Source organism: Chelonoidis abingdonii, chromosome 24 (assembly GCF_003597395.2).
Source record: "Chelonoidis abingdonii isolate Lonesome George chromosome 24, CheloAbing_2.0, whole genome shotgun sequence".
Lineage (NCBI taxonomy): Eukaryota > Metazoa > Chordata > Testudines > Testudinidae > Chelonoidis > Chelonoidis abingdonii.
This window is the reverse complement of record NC_133792.1, coordinates 12,523,794-12,546,103: the sequence shown is the minus strand read 5'-3', so window position 1 is coordinate 12,546,103 and position 22,310 is coordinate 12,523,794. Positions and strand designations below refer to the sequence as shown.

Genomic DNA, 22,310 nt, shown 5'->3' with positions numbered 1-22,310 from the left:
ATAGAGAATGGCATAGGAGTGTGGGCTGTGTGGAGGAAGTATAATTTAGGGTTACTCCAGACCTAGACTGAAATATATGAAAACAAACCTTTTAAGATCCTTGGAAAGAAGACCTTACAATGATGTGATGTATTATGTTCTTGGGGTCTTCAACAAAAAACGCATCCAATCACTCACCACTAATGTTTTGAACACATCAACTGGACAAGGAAAATCAATCTAAGCCTGAACTGGCTTTCATTCAACATGAGCAGGAAGAGCAAGTTCTAATTTCCTAACTGGTATATGGAGCTTTCAGAAATATTTATGCTACGTAATATGTATTTCTGCTACAACAAGTGATGCTATTTTATATCACTAGCCAGTCTCAACTCCCAGGTGACGGCTATCCAAAGCGAGAATAGGAATTCACGTCTCCCTTTGTATTGTGGTACCATGTAAAGGTCGCGATCAGAATTGGGACCCGTTGTGTCCAAGAACATGGTAAGTCATAGATCCAGCCCCAAAGAACTTATACTCCAATTAGAGCCTGACTCCAAACGCATCTTCCTCACCACCACTGCAGAACCTAGCTAACGAGTGAGACTAAACCAAGTAGACTAAAATGGAAGGAATCTGGAAAGCACAAAATGCACTTGCCTTATTGTTACTCTGCCCGAGTCTCTATTTTTCCGCCTTGCTGGTGCTCTGTACTTTGGTAATATTTTGTGGCAACTAATTTCACAGCTGGAGTTAAGTGCCTGCAGTCATGACAGCATACTGAGACAATCTTTATCATCCTTCAGTTAAATCACTACACACTGCCCCTCTCAGCTCTTCCTCCCCAACCCCCCAGGAAAATGAAGGCAGTGTCTCTGGTCTTTTAGCTACAGCTTTTATCCCTTGCTGAAATCCTGCATTACTGGACTCGACCCACATCTTCACCAGCTGTGCCCATCATCCCTATGTGGCACTGTAGCTAGCATGAAAACATGATGAGCACATTTTAGGTTCTTGGCTTCCTCGGAAATGCCATGCCAAGCCACTGACCTCTAGGCTAACAGAGCTCTTTATATATTTTACTTGCATTCACCTCTTCTTTAAGAAACCTATCTCACTGATGTAACAGCCGCTTTCCTCCTCAACACTCCGTAACTCACCATCAAGAGCAACATCCCACCATCCTGATCCCATCTCCAGCCCTTAGTTGTCTTTATTCCAAGGAACTAGCCACCTAAATTTCTACATCAAAAGGTTAGAGCAGAGAGTTGTAAGAATCGTTACTAAGTTAGTAACTGCTTACCCGACGGCCTTTTGCTCCCCTTATACCTGGGGGTCCCCGGACTCCAGCAGGGCCCTACAACAAGAAAAGGAAACAAATTGAAGACAAAATAAGAACACACAGGAACCAAACAACAACAACAAAAGTAGCTGCTGGATGAGAAGATGACCGTGACACACAAAGAGCAGATGTGTCAGCTGCACATCTGCAGAAAAGGGGTCCCTTTTCTGATCATTGCCACAAATTAAAATGGTATACTCTGTTGGGATTTGTAAAGTCCTACTCCAGAAGTCCTTGCCCATCCCAAACAATGTAGGAAAAAGAAATCCTTTGCATGGAGTAACATTCCACTGGAGAATGAGTTCCCCACTTAAAATTCCAAAGAGCTAAATCTTTTCAGGGAAATGGCGGACATTGTAACTTTGTAACTTATTACTGAGCCTGTGTATTAAAGCATGAGAAGAACCAGAAGTGGGGGATGGTGAGGAATTTACAAGCCTGGATGGGTCGCAATTGAGGACGTTTTCCTGTCTCTTAGCTGTACCTCTGTTACTGATCCCTTGTAGGGTTAGCCCATCACCAATTCTGCTGAGGCTCACTGAGCTGCTTTGGCCTTTAGAAATGTTTGCTGCTGAGAACAAACAATGAAATAAATAAATGCCATGGGTTTTGCTTAAAAAGTAAATAAAAGATTGTTTGGAGGTGAAATGAGCTGCAGCAGTGGTGTTAGTAAGTATGGCTTTAATATGAGGAGATAATTTGATTTTATTTCCTGGCTTTGCTGGGAAATTGGCTTACCTAAATAGGACTTCAATTTAAGAAACAAAATCGCCTGTTTGGAAAAAACATTTCATCTGGATGAACCTGCTGGATATTTTCCAGAAGGAAAACAAGTTATTGGAGGAGGTTATAGAGCTACCTGCCTCAGGATGCACCAATGCAGCGAATCTCACTCCAAGGACTCCGGAGACGCATGCTGTTTCCATCGGGCAAGACTGTGCTGCCCTTCTGCTGAGTAGCACCTTACTCTACAAGCTGCTCCATTGGTTACCATGGTGCTACTTGTGATGTCACATGCAACCCTGTGTCACTAAGGGCACCACAATCAGACCTCTCCGCAATTGGCAGCTCTTTGCTAGGAGGTTATTGTAGATCCTGCCCTCTTGTGACAGATGAAGAAGAGGCAGAACATATGGACTTCTTTCTCCTTCAATCCCCCACACAGATGCAGCCAGGCAGGACTGCCTGCAGTGCTCAGGAGAACACAAGGAAGTAAACCTGGCTAATGCACTGACCTGGGCATTGTTGCTCAAAGGTGCATGGTCTGCTGGCTAAAGGGATAGCCAATGTCCCACCCACAATGCAGACACTGCTGTCATGGCAAGTGCAGCGCTGCTCAGAGGACCAGTGAGCAGCATGCTGCTGAGAGCTACCTTGAGCCATCGTATCCTCTAACTGCAGGGGGGCTGTTGAGTTGGCTGTATGGCCTGCACTGCCCCTCTGGTTTACGCTGTGTGATTTCCTAGGCCCTACCCTCAATGCTGCAGGTTGACCCTTCTGATAACCCGGGGGCAGCTCTTTAATTTCAGTCCTAGGGACACACATCTAAAGACAGGTTTCAGAGTGGTAGCCGTGTTAGTCTGTATCAGACAGACTACTCTCATGTCACGCTACCGCAGAGAGTCTTAAATGGCTGGAGACCAGGCACCAGCTGTCTGCAGCTGGCAGGGAGAGCGACCAGCAGGATCTGTGAACTCTCTCTGAGGGGGCACGGCTGTCGTAAGCCTCCAGAAGATAAACCTTTGGCACCGACTAGGCATTTCACCACAGAAATCTGACTCCCAGCATAAAACAATTAATCAGCTAGTGAAAATTCACATACATAGTGGGAAATCTGTTCCTGTACTCCCCTCCTCCCCCTACAATTGCCTCCCGGCTCCTTCCAACCAGCTACAGCCTACCTTCCTGCAGTGACAGTTCAGCCTTTGGCCCAGCACGGGCACTGTCCAACCGCACAACACTCACCCCAGACTAAAATCCATCCTCGTGCCAACCCCTTGCTCCTCTCTCAGCTGTTGGCTTAGTAGAGTCACTCTTCCAGATAAAGGGCCCAACAGGGGCCAGCTGCTACGTATATTGCACAAGTGACTATTCCAGCACGGGGCTCCAAAGCAGCAGCAGGAGAGCTCCCTGCCTTGCCTGGAACCAAGTGAGCACAGAGGGATCCCTTGAGTAATGCCTTTAACTAATGAGCACAGGTCCCATCTAAATGCTCAGGGGTTGGATGCAGGGTTTTGGCCCAGTACATTAGACAGCAACGAGTGGCAAAAGTTAGGACCCCCAGGGATCCAGAGCCTCTGTTGCCTTCCAAGGATGCTTAAATCCTCCTCCAAACCTCAGGGGACTTATGAGCCAGAGCCGCTAGGTAGTGGTACTGCGGTGGTGGAGACATTGCAGCAAACTCTGATGGTCACTATGTGAACACTTGCAACGTTATCACTGACAGCCAGCTTAATGCAATGATCACAGCTGCTAAACACACACTGCTCTGCTGCCTTATTGGGTGAGCTGGTTTTCGGATACCCATGAGCCTTGGAGACATGCTAAACCAGGGGTCAGCAATCTTTCAGAAGTGCTGTGCAGAATCTTCATTTATTCACTTTAATTTAAGGTTTCGTGTGCCAGTCATACATTTTAACATTTTTAGAAGGTCTCTTTCTATAAGTCTATAATATATAACTAAACTATTGTTGTATGTAAAGTAACTAAAGTTCTTAAAATGTTTAAGAAACTTCATTTAAAATTCAATTAAAATGCAGAACCTCCAGGACTGGTTGCCAGGACCCGGGCAGTGTGAATCCCACTGAAAATCAGCTCGCGTGCTGAAGGTCGCCTACCCCCCATGTGCTAAACAAATGCCAGATGAGTTCACCACGGTAAGAAAACAAGCAAATATCGGACACTTCACCAAGCCTTGCATTTCTCCTGACCACATTCCCCTTAAGAGCTGAAGGCAGATGCTTGCCAGCAAGAGTCCAAATAAGCCATTTGGCTCAATTTCTCTGAGCGAGACAGTGGGATGCTTCTGAGAGCTTCAGAAAACCTCCTTTCGCATGTTTGCTGAATCGGGGCCCAGAGCAAGCGGGGGTGGCTGCTGCAATGCACTGTGTGCTCTCAGCCCAGGGCTGGAGGTGCTCAGCACCAGTTCCTTAGACTGTATTTACACTTACAAGGGCCCTGAAAGCTGCTCTGTGGGGGTGTGGGACTCTTGTACTGGCTCAGAGTTCTCCTTTGTCTCATCTCCTTGCCATCTCATAAGCATTGGCCCATTTTAGCATCGCTTTCCATGCCACCCCCTCTTGATCTCCCATGTACCATCTCTTCATCAGGGTCTCTCATTCACAAATTGCCACTCAAACCCAGTGCCAACTGGAAGAGGACTCCCTTGGGTCAGACCCATGGCACCAAGTATATAAGACGCTTACACTCTTTCCCACTAGTTAGAAGATGACTAGGCTTTACTTACTGGTGGTCCAGGAGCTCCTGAGAAACCAATTCCTCCGGGCGTCCCGGGATGCCCCTAAAAGACAAAGATGACGACACATGGCATGCGTTCTCTGGAAATCTTCACCTGCTTCCTTTTTCTGTGGGAAGAGCAGGGGGTGATAGAAGCTAGGGCAGCATCAATCACTTGCCAGCTCAAGCAACTTCTGCTAGGATAAAAGAGCTGAGGGCCAGGTTTTCAAGGCTCAGCACCCACAGTCGGACCCAGATTTTCAAAAGAGCTCAAACTATTGGGGACTGAGCAGGTCTGAACTTCTGGCTCTTAAAGTCTTGGCCCAGGGCACAAAAGGAGCTAGTGTTAGAGGCAAGACAGGAATCCAGGAGTTCCTGGCCCTCAGACAACTAGACTACACCTTTCCATCAGACAGGATGCTGCAGACAAGCAGCACTTCAGATATTGCAGCGTACTAGTAGTTAATTTATCTTTGCCTCATGAAACAGACCCCATGTTTGCTGACCTGCAGGACATGCTGAAAAGCACCACTGTTCTCTCATGCTTTCAAAGAGGGAACGGACTGAGGTGTAAACAGAGTGGCCAATGTGGATAATCCTGCTAAGGTGGATGGGTGGGAGTGTTTGTATTTTGATATCAGTCAGTCAAATGCCCATTCCATTTCCACACAGGCAGGAAAAATTTGGAGCTATCAGGGTTTAGCCAACAGACTGGTCAGAGCTGTAATTTACCATGGAACTGTGAGAGATGGGGAGGCCATTAGTCAGAGGGTGAGCGAGAGAATGCAGACTTACTCCTTACCATCGACCCCTTGACTCCCGGTGGGCCCGGTGCTCCGATTGTGCCTCGGTCACCCTAAGAAAGACAATGGCACACAAAGCACAGCAAGTAATTTTGTTAATGAGCATTATGAGCTAATGGGTGGGACAATACTGCCGTTGAAAATCATGAACCATTCACAAATTGTCTCAACTGCTCCTGCTGCTGTGAACTCATGTGAAGTTGCAATAGCCCATTAATAGCGCTGAGCTTGACAGCTTCTCCCTTCTGACACTGTAGCAGTGAGTGGACTGAACAGTGGCCCCTGGTTTGTCATCTGAAATGACTGTTTAGTGCCAAGAGGCCATCAGATTACAGCCACTGATTTCCCACAAAAAAAAAAATCACAGTAAGAAATTCACCATTGGCCACATGTCTGTAGCATCTCAAAGCAGCATACAGCAGTTTCATCAATTCTCAGCACCCCCGAGAGGTGGGTTTTCATGATCTCCATTGAAAGATGGGGAAGTTGAGGCACAGGAAATGAAAATGACTCACTCAAGGTCCCATAATAATCCATAGCAGAGCTGGGAACAGAACCCAGAAAGGTAGCTCCATACCTCCCCATCTCATCTGCTATCCCTTCGGGAGTCTCACCCTCACTGCATATTGCTGTGTTTGGAGCAGTGTGGGCCTGAAAGCTGTGGAGCTTTGGTGGTGATTCTGAATAGGTGTCGCTATTAATGTTGAGAACATGTTTGGAAATTGAGTCCAAGGTTTTCAAAAGTAGATTGCAAGCATTTTGGGGCAGGGCCCATCTTTTTGTTCATTGTTTGTACAGCACCTAGCACCAGGGGTTTCTGGTCCATGAACCACCATAGAACAAATAATAAATAATAATTTTGGGTGCCTATGCTTTTGAAGAGTCCAACCTGAGACACCTTAAAGGGGTCTTATGGTCAGAAGGGGCTGAACATCTGTCCTCTAAAACCAGGCTTTTTTTTTTTTTTTTTTTTAAAGGTGTTTCAAGACAGCAGCAAAAATTGAGGCAAATCCTGACCTTAGAGGTTTATGTTACCACACAGAGACGTGTCACCTCTGTTCAATATATCCTTGGTTCCTCCATATCATGATCTTTGGAGATACAGAAAGCCAGGAATCTTATAGGTGAGTTATACCTCTTTATCAATACTGCATCGTTGTACTTCTGCCTGAATCTACGGTGAAGTGATCTTCGATCTACAGTTCTAACAATAGGTTTACAATTATTCCTGCCTGGATGGATTGGCAACACATTCAGTGACTCTATGGTCCTCAATCGGTAACACACACCTGAATTCACAGTGTATGTGCGCGCACTAGCGGGTTCAGGGGGAGGAGGAGGAGTTACAAACATACTGCCAAGTATATTACATCCAGAATCTGACCTTCCTTCCAACAGTTAGACTGTACTGGGAAAATGACTCCTGGATTCTAAATATCTATTAAAAACAAATCCAAAGAGGCTGTTGTCACTAGCTGGACCTTGTGAATCGATAATGGCAAGCTTTCTTTCTCAATGTATGGATTTTATTAAAGACCTGTTAGCTACATTGTTCTCTTTGACAGTAGTTTGATTCCGTTTGCTTCAGCATTATGTTTTGCAGCTTTCTGGATGTAGATTGCTGACACAGCTATGTCAAATGAAAGCATATTTCCCACTTCATTTAGAGCACAGTAACACAGTAAGCTCTAAGATGCAATGCCAGCTGGAATTATGTTTGAGGCTTTGATGTGATGATAGTCACTTTTGTTATCTGTAAATTTGCCTTGGAGGAGAAGAAAAGATCTGGTACAAATTTCAGCTGCACTGAGGATTTCCTAGTGCAGATTTTCATAAGACAGCCTGAGTTTGTCCTGACACTGATGTAACATCATCATATTACAAATGTTGAATTCCACTATGAAGGTTGGTTTTGTAATTAACACACTCGACTGGAACTCAGCATACCTGGGTTCAATTTCTGGCTCTTCCACAGACTTTCTGTGTAACCTTGGGCAAGTCACTTAATCTGTGCCTCAGTTCCCTTTCTATAAAATGAAGTTAACATGTAATTTCTTCCACCCTTTGTCTGCCATGTCCATTTCAACTGTAAAATCTTTTTAGGCTGGGATTGCCTCATACACTATATGCACAACACCTAGCACAGTGGAGTCTCTAGGTTTTAGTGTAATATAAGCAATAAAGTTTGTTCCAAGACAACACAACATAAACAGAACGATGTCCTGACCAGGACCGGTGCTAGGGTTTCTCGCGCCCTAGGCGCACGGCCATTTCGCCGCCCCCCGCGCTGATCCCGCGGCTCCGGTGGAGCTGCCGCAGCTATTCTTGCAGAGGGTCCGTTGGTCCGTGGCTCTGGTGGAGCTGCCACAGGCATCCCTGCGGGCGGTCCACCAGAGCCGCGCGAGCAGCCGACCATCCGCAGGCATGCCTGCGGCAGCTCCACCGGAGCCGTGGACCAACGGACCCTCTGCAGGCATGCCTGCGGCAGCTCCACCGGAGCCGTGGACCAACGGACCCTCTGCAGGCATGCCTGCGGCAGGTCAACCGGAGCCGCCTGCCGCCCCCCCTGGCAAAATGCCGCCCCCCGAATAATCCTGGCGCTCTAGGCGACTGCCTAAGTTGCCTAAATGCTAGCGCCGGCCCTGGTCCTGACAGCATGACTTTGTCCCAGAGGATAAAAGTCTGAGGAGCAATCTTGAAAAGGAGTGAGGGTACAGTATAATGTACCATTTTATATTTGTATTAACCTTATGGCTGGACTGCTAGAAGGCTAGAGCGTGTTAGCATTACTAAAGTGTGCAGTGCAGTAACACTGTCTTGCTGACAACAAAGAGAACTTCAACTTTGTCCACTGTTTATGCACCGTCCATGTTCTATATCTAATTAATGTAAATGGTGTTAAGATTGGCATCTGCTTAGTTCCATATCTACAGTACTGTGCTCCCTTTGCATCTGAGATTCACTAACAAATCCTGAAGGCCTTGCTCAGGCCCGGATCCTGTGGCATTCATGGGGAACTGTGCATGGGCACCTGTACATGGGCACAGGGATATGCAATGCAGGGATCTGTTTGCAAGCTGCACTCCTATTTGCTTCTGCTTTGTCCGAGGTATGGAGTGAAGGACTGGGCCTGACATTCCCAGAGATACAGTGACATGATCAGTGATGCTGGTGCATTAATGAGGTGAGCTCTCAAAGCCTGGTAAAGCTCAACCTCTCTTTGAATCACAGGCTTGGAAGAGGAGGCAACACTTGCCAGAGAGAAAAGGGGAAAAGACAGTTGGGAACGTTATTTATGGGCTTCTCACAAGACTATGAATGAATGAGCAAAACTCCCCTCCTGCCCTGGCAATAATTCCTAGGTTCAAAAAAATTTGTGACTGTCCCTTTAAAGGAGGAACGAGTGGCAATCCCTCAAGTGAAGTAGATCATAAGTTTCTGACTGGCACAAGGCTAACTCATCACATCTTGGAATTGCAACATTCTTCACGCATTTTGAGTTAAGAAATCTAATCTGTTACATTAAATAATTTCACATACTCCCTTTGTTCTCCTCCCAAAAAATAATAGCCAATTTGTTTGCAAACCTTTCCTACCTTCTCTCCCACTATTCCAGGTTCCCCGACTGGACCGATGAAACCCATCAGACCCTGAGGAGAATAGAAGAGTGCAATTAATTTTCTGCTTTATTTCCATAGAGAGTAAACAATGTATTTGATTTTCCTTGCTAGTGGAATTAGCCCAGTGTCCTTTGTGCGCTGTTCAGTAGTTCTTATTGGCTACTAGAGAGGATAGCGGTGCTCCCAGACATAGGAGTCCCTAATTCAACCAGATGTTTCTGCTTTATGAGACAGTTGGAACTTCAATGCTAGCATCTACGAGAGCCACAAAACACAATACCAGGAACAAATTACTGGCTCAGCCAACAGCGTTCGACAGAGAGGCCTAGTTTATGGAGGGTTTTATGTTGCTAACGTTTCCCAACTTTTGCTTCTGTAAGCATAATTCTGCTGGGGATATCAGTGAGGGAAGAGCCAATATAGAAAAGACTCTGGTGACCATCATATTGCGCAGACATGTCTCTGGGTTAGTTAGGATTAAAAAGTCAGCAGCTGCTTGGAGCCCTGTCTGATTAGTGTTGCCATTCTAGGAGCAGCATGGCTGAGATATTTATAGAGAATAAAAACTAGAGCAGATGCAATTGAAGGGGTTAACAGAACAGTAGATTTGTCACACTAATCAGAAGACTTCTTGGAAAACAAACCCAGACACAAGATTTTGGGAATGATCATCATTTGGGACGATAAAGAACCAAACAGAATGGCTTTTAATCATGAAGAAAAAAATGGCTACGGTATGAAAGTATAAACTGAAAATTCTTGAAAAGCTGTTCACATTGTATGAGTAAAATAGACCCTCCCAACTCAATAAAAGCTTTAGAATCTAAAGGAAATTTTTCTAGTGGGTTTGCTTTAAATGGAACACTCCATCTTCTCTCTTATTGCCGGGCTGTTGGAGCAGTTAACTACCTTGTTCCTCATCCTGGCACGCTTCGTTACTGTGTCCTTTTTCAGAACCCATAACTGAAGGGATTAATCTCATGTTGAACCACTTCACAACCTGCCAATAGCTGGCATCTGTGGTGTGAATGAAAGCTATGGTCCAGCTTGTATGGCTATAGAGAGCACCTTGGCTGCTACTGAGAGGCGGTTGCTGAGCAAATCTGGCAGATCAATGTCAGACCATTCTAACTGAGCTCATTGGACAGATCCCTAATGTGTTGTTAGGTGGACTCCTGGAGTTTGGCGGTTTAGGGGTGCCTCTGTGGAGCTTAAAACTGCTTTGTGAATTTGAGACTCTGATCTCTCGCCCCATAGTCATGCCTGGTCCACAGAGTTAAAACATTTGGAAAAGGAAGCCATAGGGTGCTGGGAGAAACTTTAAAAAAAATGGGGATTTCCTAAGCCAGTAAAGAGAGAAGGAACAAAAAATCTCCAAACTGATCCATTCCGGAAATTCTGCACTTCGAGATGGGGTTCACAAAGAGCAGTGGATAGGCCCAATGCAGCTCAACAAGTGCTTTCTTTAGTCCTTTGTCCTCATCCCATCCAAATTTAAAGTTCAAGGCTGTTTTGATCTGGGGTTTTAGTTTGGTCCATTATGAGAACAGAGGCCAGACACACATCAGATCCAGATATGAACTTCAAAAAGTTCCAGAACCAACTTGGCTGGATTCAAGAACATGTTAAGGAGGCAGCATACGCCAGCGAACAGAGCCAGGAGACCTGAGTTCTGTTCCTAGCTCTGCTGCTGCTGCCTTCTTATGCAAACCTGGGCAGTAGTCACTTAACTACTGTTTCAGTTTCCCCAGCTAGCCCCCATACTTCCCCGCCGTTGTGAAGCACTGTCACATGTGCAGGTGCCAAACGCTGTGTACATTTGAAGTATTATTAAATCAAAGGCAGTCTCCCCAAATGTTCAGCTGGTGTCGTCAGGTGAGTTTGAAGAGGGTTATTTGGGCAACACTGTCCTGGCAGGATCCATGTCAGGGTTAACTCACAGCAACACCCAGGGTAAATTTCAAAGTGTGTGGGGGAGGGAAGAGTCACTCTATTTTATTCACAAGACTTATTTATAACACCCTCCCCCCCTAAGGAACACACTTTTATTTTACGTTTAAAAACATTCTACTGAAATGTCAGGGGAAAAAAAAAATCACTGTTTTTCCACCCCTGTACATTCCACTTTGATGGAATAGGGCATTTTCAAATCTCCTGTCAATGTTTCAAACCCTTCATTCCCAGCAGAGGAAAGGCAGTTGGGCTCTGCTTCTGCAATACATCTTTTCTCAGTCCAGCTTGGTTTCTGTCTCCAGCAAGCAACGGCAGATATCTACAATCTCTCACTCTTCACAGGTCAGTTTACATTTGCACACTGCTAGAGCATCAAGTGATACCACCCTGTTACAAATCACAGTCAGTGCAGTCAGCTTACAGGTTATGCAGCTTCCACAGGAGCCAAAAGTCATCATCCTCCACAGAGTCACATCCAGGAGAGAGAGAGGGGCAAAAAGAGCCATGCCATGTAATAAGGAAGAAGAGCCCTAGTTGTGCTTGTGTATGAGACTCAGTACTGTTGCTTTTCAGAGATGTCTAACATTACAGGGGTCTCTCCACTGACTGCTGCTGATTACCCCGAATGCCTCTATGGGCTATATTCTTTTAAATGCAACGAGAGTAGCTCCCACAGGAACTCCTTCCTGAGGTGCAGAGATGAGCCTGTAGGGGAACATCTGACCTTGGATTACATTCAGTCAGGCCAATCTCTAGGCAGGGCCAGAGGTCAAACACACACGCTCTTCCCGACGTTCTCATTCACTTGGCTGATAGGTGCAATTGTTCATCACGGTTTGGGACTGGGAGTGATGTCTCATTGAAAGTGGGTTGTTAAGGAGGCAGCTGGAAAGGGAAGAGCATATCAGAAGGGATTAAGCTTGGAGTGAGATGCCACCTTTAGCAATTTGTCCAGCAATACACAACAATGACTTGCCAGGAGACTGAGATGCGATCACGTCATGATGCAAACCCAGGCTAATCCAAAACGATGCCTACCATCCAGGATGCACAGCTACCCCCTTGGAAGCAGGATGTTGCCAGCTGTTCCTGCAGCTCCATGGAGGATGGAAGGAAACACAAACTGATTGTAAAAGTATTGTTTTACTAGGGACGGAGGTCAAGCTCAGTGCAACTTTGGGAACTTGCATTCTCAATGATCACAAGAAGCAGACTACGGAATGAATGCTTGTATCGTAAGCTCTTTGGATCATCTCTTTGTTCTGGGAGCTTTGCACAGTGGGGCCCTGGTTCGAGACCAGGGTTCTAATGCACGACTGCAATACAAACAAACAAATAATAATACAACCACCACCACTCACAGCTGGACTCAGAAGAAAGCCTGGAACTCAAGTTTGATGTTGTTTCCAGGCTGTTGAATCAGCATCTCGCAGAAGAGCCAGCATCCTCTTCTGCAAGAATTTTAAAATGCTCCCAGCAATGCCCCGGTTCAAGTAACTGAAGGAATCCTACTGCGCAAGGATGAATATCAGAAAGAAATATCCAACACCCACACTATGAGACACAGAAAGGTGAACCTGTGTTTATCCTAATGGCCAATTAAGAAAAAGACTGAACAGTTCAACACAGGAACAAAGTGGTGGAAAAGGTAAAGATGTGACAATATCTGACCACTAGGTGGCACAGTCAATGAATCAATTATCTTTTCAATCAGACCCAGGTACAAATACATAGTTGATAACTATTAGTTATTTTCAGAGCTTGGACATAAGGCCATAAACACAAAGGCTGGTCTTCTAGCACAGGGCAGAATGATCAAACAACTTAAATGAAGAAGCACATAGGCAGAAAGCCACTGTAAAAGGTACAAAGTCAAATGTTTCTCAGTTTCCTTGAAAACCCAGTGATTTCAGAGCTTCGCCTTCTCCCACAGGTGAAAAGGCATATGAAATTCAGAGACTATAAAAGTGTGTCCCACACAACATTATAGGCACCTGCAATGAACAAAGCTATTGATACTGTTGAAAGCAAGGCCATTTTAGAGCCAATGAAGGCAGATACTGACCAGCATATCCATGGGAGAAATGTAGAGCTAGATTGCTGTCACTGCTACAAAATGGACCCTGTGTCACTGCTACAAAATGGACCCTTGTTCCAACCTCCCAGCAACTGCCATGAAATCAAACACAGCAACACACACAACTTCAAGGACCATGTGTAATAATGCACATGAAATCCCAGCAGCAGTGGCTGCATCTATAAAGTCCCACAGTTACCAATAAGGAATGTAAAACATTTACGTCGGATGAGGAATTCACTATGTCCTGGCTTATCAGGCAGCCCTGTTACAATTAAGCTTGTCCCCTTTGCTGCAGCTCGGCAATGAATCATGCACCATTTGAAAAATCCAGCCAACAGTAGACTCAGCGTAAGCACGTGCTCCCAGGCACAGAGTGCCCGCCAGCAGAAACCAATCACTGGCCCCTGGTGTTTTACTGGCTCGTTAGAACTGAAAACAAAACAAACGGAAGCAGAAAGGAATGGAGGGTAATGTACAATAATCCCATTTAGATGAAAGAAAGGAAAAGTAAAACAGTAAATATCACTGATTTGGGAGGCCACTCTGACCCACACTGTGTGACTTGCATTGAATTTTCTATGTGGTTTTAACCCTCTGTACACCAAAGCTCAGACCCCAGCCTCTGGCTTTAGAATTTTCATGCTTCTCTTTGCGCACTGAACAAAAGATATATTTTGACATGTTGGCCAAATACCTGGTCTCGCAAGGAAGATTCCTGCACTGCAGTGTCTGTAGACCTGCAAGCAAAGGATCTCACAGCTCAGAAGCACTAGTTCCCCACAGGAATGATGGTGCAGTGGTTAGGGTGCTACCCTGGGTCTCGGGAGACTTGGGATCAATTCCCTGTTCTGCTACTGACTTACTGTTTGACCTCAGACAAATCACTTAATCTTTGTGTCTCAGTTCCTCTCTGTAAAATGAGGATAGTAGCACTGCCCTGCTTCCAAAGAGGTGCTGTGCGGGTAAATACATTAAAGCTGGAGGTGCTCAGATACTCTGGTAGTGGGAGCCACGTAAATACCTACCTTACACAGGAATTTATACCTGGATGTGGGACGCCTGCAGAAGATGGCCACTGACTCTCAGAGGGCATTAGATAGAAGTCAGAGGCACGGGACTGATGGCGATGGGAGTAAACCAGATAGTAAAGAGCTAGGTTAGCTGTCCTAACCTCAAAGTACTCAGAAATCTTAACAACACTCAGAGAAAGCTGATAATTAGAGAGGGGTCTGCAACAGGCACAAAATCTTCATTGTTGGGTCTTCAAAGGTCAAGTGTACAGCATCACTCTACTTCCCCATGTGACTGGTAAGTAGCTGAACATAATGTCCAACAGGATGCACCATAACCAGATGGCGATTAGTTATCCTTTTGTTAACGATGAGGGGAGGCACTGCCATTGCTGCTGGAAGAGAATCTGCTCCTTGTTAAGAGCATAGGTCACGCTCATGCTCTCCCTGCTGCTCCTGCTGACATGGTTGATCATTAGTCTTTATGGTCCCCAGCACAAGGCAGGCAGGGGGTCTCTGCCCCCGAGGCATCTTCCCCCGGTTTGTTATTCTGTCTTCTCAAGGGGAAAGGCAGGTGTCTCCTCGCCTCTGGTGTCGTCATGATTTGGTTTCTGCCTCCAGCATAGACACTCAGGCAGTTCCTGTCCCTGCGGCCCGTTTTCACACAGTTCAGTAAGGAATGGGGAAGGCTGTTGTCTTGGCTCTTGTGGTGTCTTTGCTCACTCAGTTTCTGTCTCCACCTGCTGGCAAGGAAGGGTTAAACCGTGCAGATCCAGGCTGGAGGGGGTGGGGAGCTGCACAGCTGGAGACCTTTCAGCATTCAGAGAGCAACCTCTAGTGAATTTCCTGAGTCGGTTTCTTTGCAATGGAGATGTAAGGAATCAGGGGCCACCATACAGGTCTTAAAAACTCCCAGCGAATGTTCAAGTAATGCTGGAAATCTTTCCAAAACTTCCATGTTTGATTAAACAGACGGACCCGAAAGCAGAGTGCTTGAGCCTAGCGAGGAGATGTATACGTGATCTTATTTCACACCATCACGCTGGCTGCTTTGAACCAGAGGCAGTTGCTACTGAGTGCCTAGCAGCAACTCTGAAAAGCCTCATCGCTGACACAGAAGCTATGGGGGCCTCTCAGACAGCACCTTTGCCTGGGAGAGGCAGGAAATCGGGGAAGATCAGATCTTTCATAGGCTGGAAATCTGGGGTACAGTTTTTTCCCCTCAAACCACTTCCACCACAGCTATATGAAAAAGCCCCAGTATTGGCTTGCCCTGACCCCCCTGTGGGAGGGGGAGGAGAGGAAATACTCTAAGCATTGTCTAGCAAAGGTATGCTAGGAAAGAAGGTAATTTATCACGAACCTGGTGTGACGTTTTTGTTCTAATGACATAACTGGTAAGGAAACAGATTTTTTTTCTAGACAGAGACTAATTGAGTAAAAATAGTCCAGCCAGTTTTCAGATCCCTGTGCTGGCTTCAGTATCAGCAGAGGCCAGCTGTGTTTTCTTTTCACTGAATGGGGCCTTTAGTTTTTATTCAGAGTCAGCCTTGAGGGACTGAAGGAATAATAATCATGATACTCTGTCCTTCTGCACTACCTTCCAGCTGAGGATCTCAAAGCACTTTCAAAACGTTCATAATTATTTGTAATACAACAGCACCTAGAGTGTTCAATTGATATCAGAGCCCAGCATACGCAGAACTAGAGTTCTGCAAATCCACGGATCTCCTGTCTATATCCACAGATATCTGCCAATGCCAGTCATTTTTGTGGATAGGATATGGATACAAATTTTGTGACCACACAGGGCTCTAGGTAACTGGGTTCAAAAAAAGAATGAGAAGTTCATGGAGGATAGGTTAGTCACTGGCTATTAGCCAAGGTGATCAGGGGCACAATCCCATGCTCTGGGTGTCCCTGAGCCAGAACAGGATGACAGGGGATGGATCACTCAATAATTGTCCTGTTCGGTTCATCTCTTCTGCAGCATCTGGCACTGGCACTTGTCTGAAGACAAGATACTGGGCTGGATGGGCTATTGGCTTGACCCCATATGACTGCTCTTATGTTCTAGAAGCTGTACAGAGTAAGAACTGAGAGCAAGAGATTGTCCCTGCCCCGAAGAGCTTACACTTCAAATTGATTATGCCTCGTACTGCCACCTGCAGTGGGGATTACCCTTGTCATACTGCAGGGGTGAAACTGAGGCAGAGAGAGTTTAAGGGAGTTGCCCAAATTCACACAGCTGTTGGCAGCAGAGCAAGAACGAACCCAGGTCACTTGACTTCCAGCCCAGTGTTTTATATGATAAAGATCAACCTTCTCCATTTAAATTGTCTGGTAATACAATTCAGCATTTTGTGTTCTGTAGGTTCTTCCTTTAGTCAAGCGAAACTTAGAGATTGGAGAAGTTTGTGCACTAAGAGGATTTTGTTTTAACAGTTTATTTTCTCTATATCTCTACCTCCCCATAAGCCCCATTTAACTGTTTAAAAACAAATGAGTGATCTTCTTGAAAGAAACTGAAAATGACACTATTCTAAGCACCTCTGCTTCTTCTTTGTGGATCCAATATTTATTATTTCAAACATTAACAAACAAACAGATCAGGAAGTGGTGAGCATTCTCTACTTTCATTGAAGCCAATGGAGGTTGCGAGTGATCAAATTTCTCTGTATTGAGCCCCGAGTCCGAAGAAAGTTCTGTAAAGTACATTTGGTGTGAGCTGCAGGAGGTGGTAATATTAATGATACAGTAATGGAGCTCAAAGCACTTCACAAAGGAAGTCAGTATCACTATCCCTGTTTTTACAGATGGGGAAACTGAGGCACAGAGAGGGAAAGTGTCTTGCCCAAGACCAGTGGCAGAACTGGAAATAGAACCCAGGTCTCCTGATTCTCAGTCCAGTGCTCTGTCCAGTACACCTCCATGTCTCCTGGCATTGTTTGTTTCATTGTTTGTTTGTATAATCTGCTTGAAAATGTCTTTGAAAAGAAGCCATTGAAACTTATTTGGTATTTGGACACTCAGTTTGTGCTATGCAAAGTTTGCTGAGATATATAAATCCTTTAATCTGTCCTAAAAAATTAAGACACTAACAGGGAGCTTTATCTTCTGGATATAGGGCTGGTATCTGTGCGCCCTAAACGTGTCCCAGATGCCCCAAACACCAAGGGTATAGTTGCAAGCTTTGTGGCCAGAGGCCAACTCAGAGTTTAAGGTAAACAGGCTTGAGACATTATGTCCCTGAAGTAGGAACAGGAACAGCAGGAAGCTGACTGATGTCCCCAGTTTTGCAAAGGCCTGGTGGTTATATGGTGTTAGTTTGACAGCATTGGAGGTATGCATGGTGCTTTATGGAGAACTAACTAACCTCTTCAATCTAGTCAAACCCCTGAGAAAATCTTACTAGTACTGACAATTGCCCTTTGTGACATTGGCTTTTGAACATGCTTGATCAGAGAGCCATGAGACAAATGATCTCCAGCTGTTGGATACAGGAGAACAAAGATCCAGAGAGGCTGAAAAACAAAACCAAACAAACCAAAGACCTTGACTGACAAGCAACGAAAAGCCTTGGGAAAGATGGCTGCCAGGAGAAGTTGCACATCCCTCTGCCAATGGCTGGTCAGCCGCTCAGTTACTCTGGCCAAATCAGCCGCATCCAGCTCGATGTGGTCATGTGGGAACAAGAAGAATGTGTTGGAGGCTCTGTGGCTGCAATTTCAGGGCTGATAGTGGGTAGGTAGGTTGGTTTTGATCACACAAAGATGGGGAACATTTGTTTCTTTTTCCCTGAACCCTGTGGTTTCCCTGAAGCTTATGGAGATGATGCATCTTCCTATGTTTCCTAGTCAGCACATTCTCTGCTGTGGTGCAATGAAGCAGTGCTCATTGCTGTTCTCTCGTTGCCAAAAACATAAACCTGCAAGATGCTGAGTGCTCCCTGCTTCCAGGAAGTGCAGCACCTCGTGGGTGGGGTCAGTACAATGCTGGACCAGGCAGCCAGAGAGGGGGTATTGACCATGAAAAGAACTCAAGAAACTGATGATTATTTCTATCAAGTTTGCCTGGGGGAACAGCCTTAGCATCTGATTCGTATCTCCTATTGCGTCTCAGGTGCCTCAGGGCAAGGACCCATTATTTTGTAAACTGTCTGCAGGGTACCATGTGCACCTATAAATACCACTGACAACATATGGACATTTGAGAGCCACCCACTAGGTCACCGATGCTCTGAGGCTGAGCTAATTGGATCTGGGCTTAGTGATGAAAGAATCCATTTTGTTGGGAACCAATGATTCTGCAAGAAAAGTAGGAATAAGGAGAGGCCCTTGAGGATGAAAAGAATACAGGGGCAAGGAGCGCAACAATTTTCTGTGCCTCTCTGGAAAAGTTATTTTTACACACATACACACACAATATACTTGTTCATATATTATAAAATCCCAGTGTTTACAAAACACCTGATCTTCAGCAAACAGGTCAAGATTCTGCCCCGTACCAGGGATGCATAGGGAAATGAGTACATGCGAGACATTCAAATGGACAAAGAAAATAAGGAGTTTACCTGCTCACCGACTTTTCCCGTCCGGCCTGGATGTCCTGGCTCACCCTGCATTGAGATGGAGAGAGGTATCACAGAAGGCTAACTCAGTGCTGCTTTGTCAAAGATCTTTCTCCAAAAGGGTTAAACTCCTGGTGTCTCAACTGCAGCACAGCAGGATTAATGACAGGCGTAACTAAATGTTTTGGGTGAGTAGTGGTGGGTCTCAATACTGAGTGTTCCAGCACTAACAAGCCGTGTGCAACGACACAGCACCAAACTTGTGCATCAGCCCACTTTTTAATGAGATCAAGACTTCAAAATAGGTACTTCCAAGCTGTCTACATTTTCCAAGATCCTGTTAATTAGGAAAGAACAGTCAGTCTGTGCTAACATGACAGAAGCACTTCTGTGGCCAGATTTTCAAGAGAGCTCAGCTCCCATTTGAGCACCAAAATTAGGAACCGAATTTCTAAAAGCTTAGTATGTTGGGTGCAGAATTCTTTGGAAAACTTCAAAATCTAGCCTCCGGTGGTGACTTTGATTACCTACTGTGATCACCATTAAAAAGTCAACTGCTTACAATAATTTAGAGAGCATGGCCCGAGGATGGAGGGAAAAGCACAGGGATGTACATAAGCCCAGACTGACCAGGGAGAAGGGTGGGCTGTGGGAGGGTTGGTCCAGGGCTAAAACCCACTTCATCAGATGCAGGTAGTGGAAAATACAGTAGGAAGATTATATATATATATATATCTTCCTACTGTATTTTCCACTACATGCATCTGATGAAGTGGGGCTGTAGCCCATGGAAGCTTATGCTGAAATAAATTTGTTAGTGTCTAAGGTGTCACAAGTACTTCTGTTCTTTCTGCTAACCTGGTGTTGTCTCTGGGTCACAGCAACTGCATTTTCTCAGTCAGCAGATAATGTGACTGCAGATGTGCTGCCAGAACAGATTTTTGTTATTTACGTGTTTAAAGAGCTGCCTTTGGGGGTTTTTTGGGCTGAGGGTTGGTACTGTGAAGAGCAGGCTGCTCTTGGAATAGCTCCTTCTGCTGCCAATGAAACAGCAGAGATAGGAATGGTTAGCATTGTTTCAGAACAAAAAACGGAAAGGAAATGGAAAAACAATTAAACAGTTTAATATCAAAAGAGAAACACACTTGTTTATAATAAAGCGCATAGTTTAAAAGTGCACAGTCATTCTTCCACAGAAACCAAGCTGAGGCTGAGCTTCCAGAAGCCAAAAACAGAGAGAAATGCAGAGAGAAGAGCAAATCCTCACTGCCCCATTTCATTTCTAGGATGGAAACTGGAAGCTCAGCACATGTTAAACATGAGGGGTTCTTGAAGTTTAACTCCAGTCTTGAATTCCTCTCCCCCCTGGCTCCCACGCCAACCCATCAGCTCTCTGGTATGAACACCCCTCTCGCCTTACCTTTGAACCATCAGGGCCAGGTTTTCCAGGAAATCCCTTCCTGCCAGGTCGACCCTGAAACATACAAAGGATGATGAATATAAAAGGCTCAATATTGTCTTTGCTCCCAGCTGTTGCAGCTGCCCTTGATCACTGCAGCCACAGCCTGCGTGACCTGATGTGACTTACAAATAGAGCTGGGTGACATTTTTTTGGCAAATAATAAATGCACTGAAACTGTTTATGAATTTGGGTCAGAGTCAGTAAATAGTTTCCACTGACAAAAAAGCCCCAAAAACCAAAATTTCAAAACCAGCATTTCCAACAGTCATTCAAAATGTTTGACCCAGACAAAGGGGTTGGGTTATTTTGCTTTTTCATTTCACAGAGAAAAAATATGAAAAATCAGTTTTGGTTAGAAACGAACCTGAATTTTTCAGTTCAGAGGCCAAACTGAAAAATCAATGATTTGCTCAGCTCTGCTTACAAAGTAGAGTCTCCAAAAGACTCCAGCTACAACATCCCAAAGAAGCTCTTCCAGGCATCAGGGCACAATGCCTTGGCTCTGGGTCTGATCTCTGGATGACCTGAATCCCAGGTTGAGATAGAAACTGCATGTTTGAGGAAGTCTCTGCAAATTTCATCTCTTCAGCATCACACCAGAAGTGCTGCACGGCCGTTGTAAGTAATGAATGGCAGGGCTGTATTGCTGCCCTTTTGATGGGTAATTATACACTGCATTCATCTAGCATCCTAACACCCCCAGCAGCCATCTGTGCCTAGTGCCAGCTCAGGCTCCAACATCCTGCACCCCTAAAGGCAGCATCCTCCTAGTGCCAGTATGAGAGTCGTCACAGCAGCGCCCCACAGCAACTAGCTGGGATTTGGGAGCCTGAGCTTCCTGGCAACAATACCCCACTGGTACCAGCTAGAATTCAGCCAATATGAGCTTTCTTGCAGCCGTGTTGCATCACTGCTGTCCACCACAGATCAGTGCAAACTGTTGACTCTGTGTGTGAGTATATGCGCCCCATGCTTATCACTCAAAGCAGGAATACACCCCTTAACCAATGGTCCGGTGAAAACTTACTCCCTGTCCGGGAAAGCCACTTCAGTTTCTGCCCTAGCAGCTGGTGCTGGAATGGATTTATAGCATCAGATCTTTGGTAGCAGCCAATACCTGGTTTTATAGAGGGCAGTGAAAATCGCTGTATCAACACATGTGCTCAATAGCAATAAGTTGTATGTGGGGTAAGACATTCCTTTCCTGATCCATATAGCTATTAGATTACACCCAGAGGGTGAGATCTGGTTACAATTGTATCGGGATCCTGCAAATATTCTCAGAGGCCATAAAATCCTGCAGTGGTGAGCTCCAAAGATATGACCATATTCCTTTTGTTTATCCCAAATGTACTGCTCTGTTGTTTTGATTGAGGGTCCCCTACCTTCACATTATGGGGCAAACAAAAGGACTTTTTAAGTCCATTGTCCATATCCTTGTATTTCTCAATCCATCCTTTTTCTTGCTATTCTCCTTTAAAAACAAATGCAACATTCAGATGAGACCAGGGACATATTTTTGAATCTTGGAAGCCAACATGGGGGTGAATTATGGAGCTAGGTCCAAGTCACACAGTTTGCACTTGGATCTGAATTATCCCAAAGTTTGAGGGTGTTTATATGGGGCTTTAATCTAGCCTAACTTTAGTTGAATATTAAGACATTATATAGCCCCCATCCAATGCCCAGTGGGAGTCTCTCCATTGATTTCCATGGATGTTGGATCAAGCCCTTGTTGCACATAGATAATGCAATGCTTGCCAGCAGGACCATTCTTTGACTGAAATACGGGGGTCAAATCTTTCATTTTTATTTCCAACCTCAAATGCCTGGTGAGGTGTATGGAGCTACACAGTAACTGACTAGGCCACTTGAGAGCAGTGAAACCTACCTCTGGACCAGGGGACCCTGGTGGCCCTATGGGTCCTTCATCTCCCTGAAGGGGAAAAAAAATGAAACTAGTAAGAAAATCTTATACGTCTCTTGGGCTCCAGAAATGTTATGAAAGTAAATAGCTTGTAATACCATCAGCATT

The 22,310-nt window shown here is 45.3% G+C and overlaps 1 protein-coding gene across 1 annotated transcript in view; it reads right to left on the bottom strand.

The window, feature by feature from the left end:
• COL27A1 (collagen type XXVII alpha 1 chain) overlaps positions 1 to 22,310 on the bottom strand; it is a 214,215-nt gene that overhangs the window by 79,011 nt on the left and 112,894 nt on the right. Inside the window, exons 22-28 of the mRNA XM_075060695.1 lie at positions 22,167 to 22,211; positions 20,234 to 20,287; positions 18,817 to 18,861; positions 9,177 to 9,230; positions 5,580 to 5,633; positions 4,788 to 4,841; positions 1,283 to 1,336 (exon numbers count right to left, since the gene is read on the bottom strand). Of these exons, the coding sequence (XP_074916796.1) occupies positions 1,283 to 1,336; positions 4,788 to 4,841; positions 5,580 to 5,633; positions 9,177 to 9,230; positions 18,817 to 18,861; positions 20,234 to 20,287; positions 22,167 to 22,211 (360 nt within the window). The remainder of the gene's footprint in view (positions 1 to 1,282; positions 1,337 to 4,787; positions 4,842 to 5,579; positions 5,634 to 9,176; positions 9,231 to 18,816; positions 18,862 to 20,233; positions 20,288 to 22,166; positions 22,212 to 22,310) is intronic.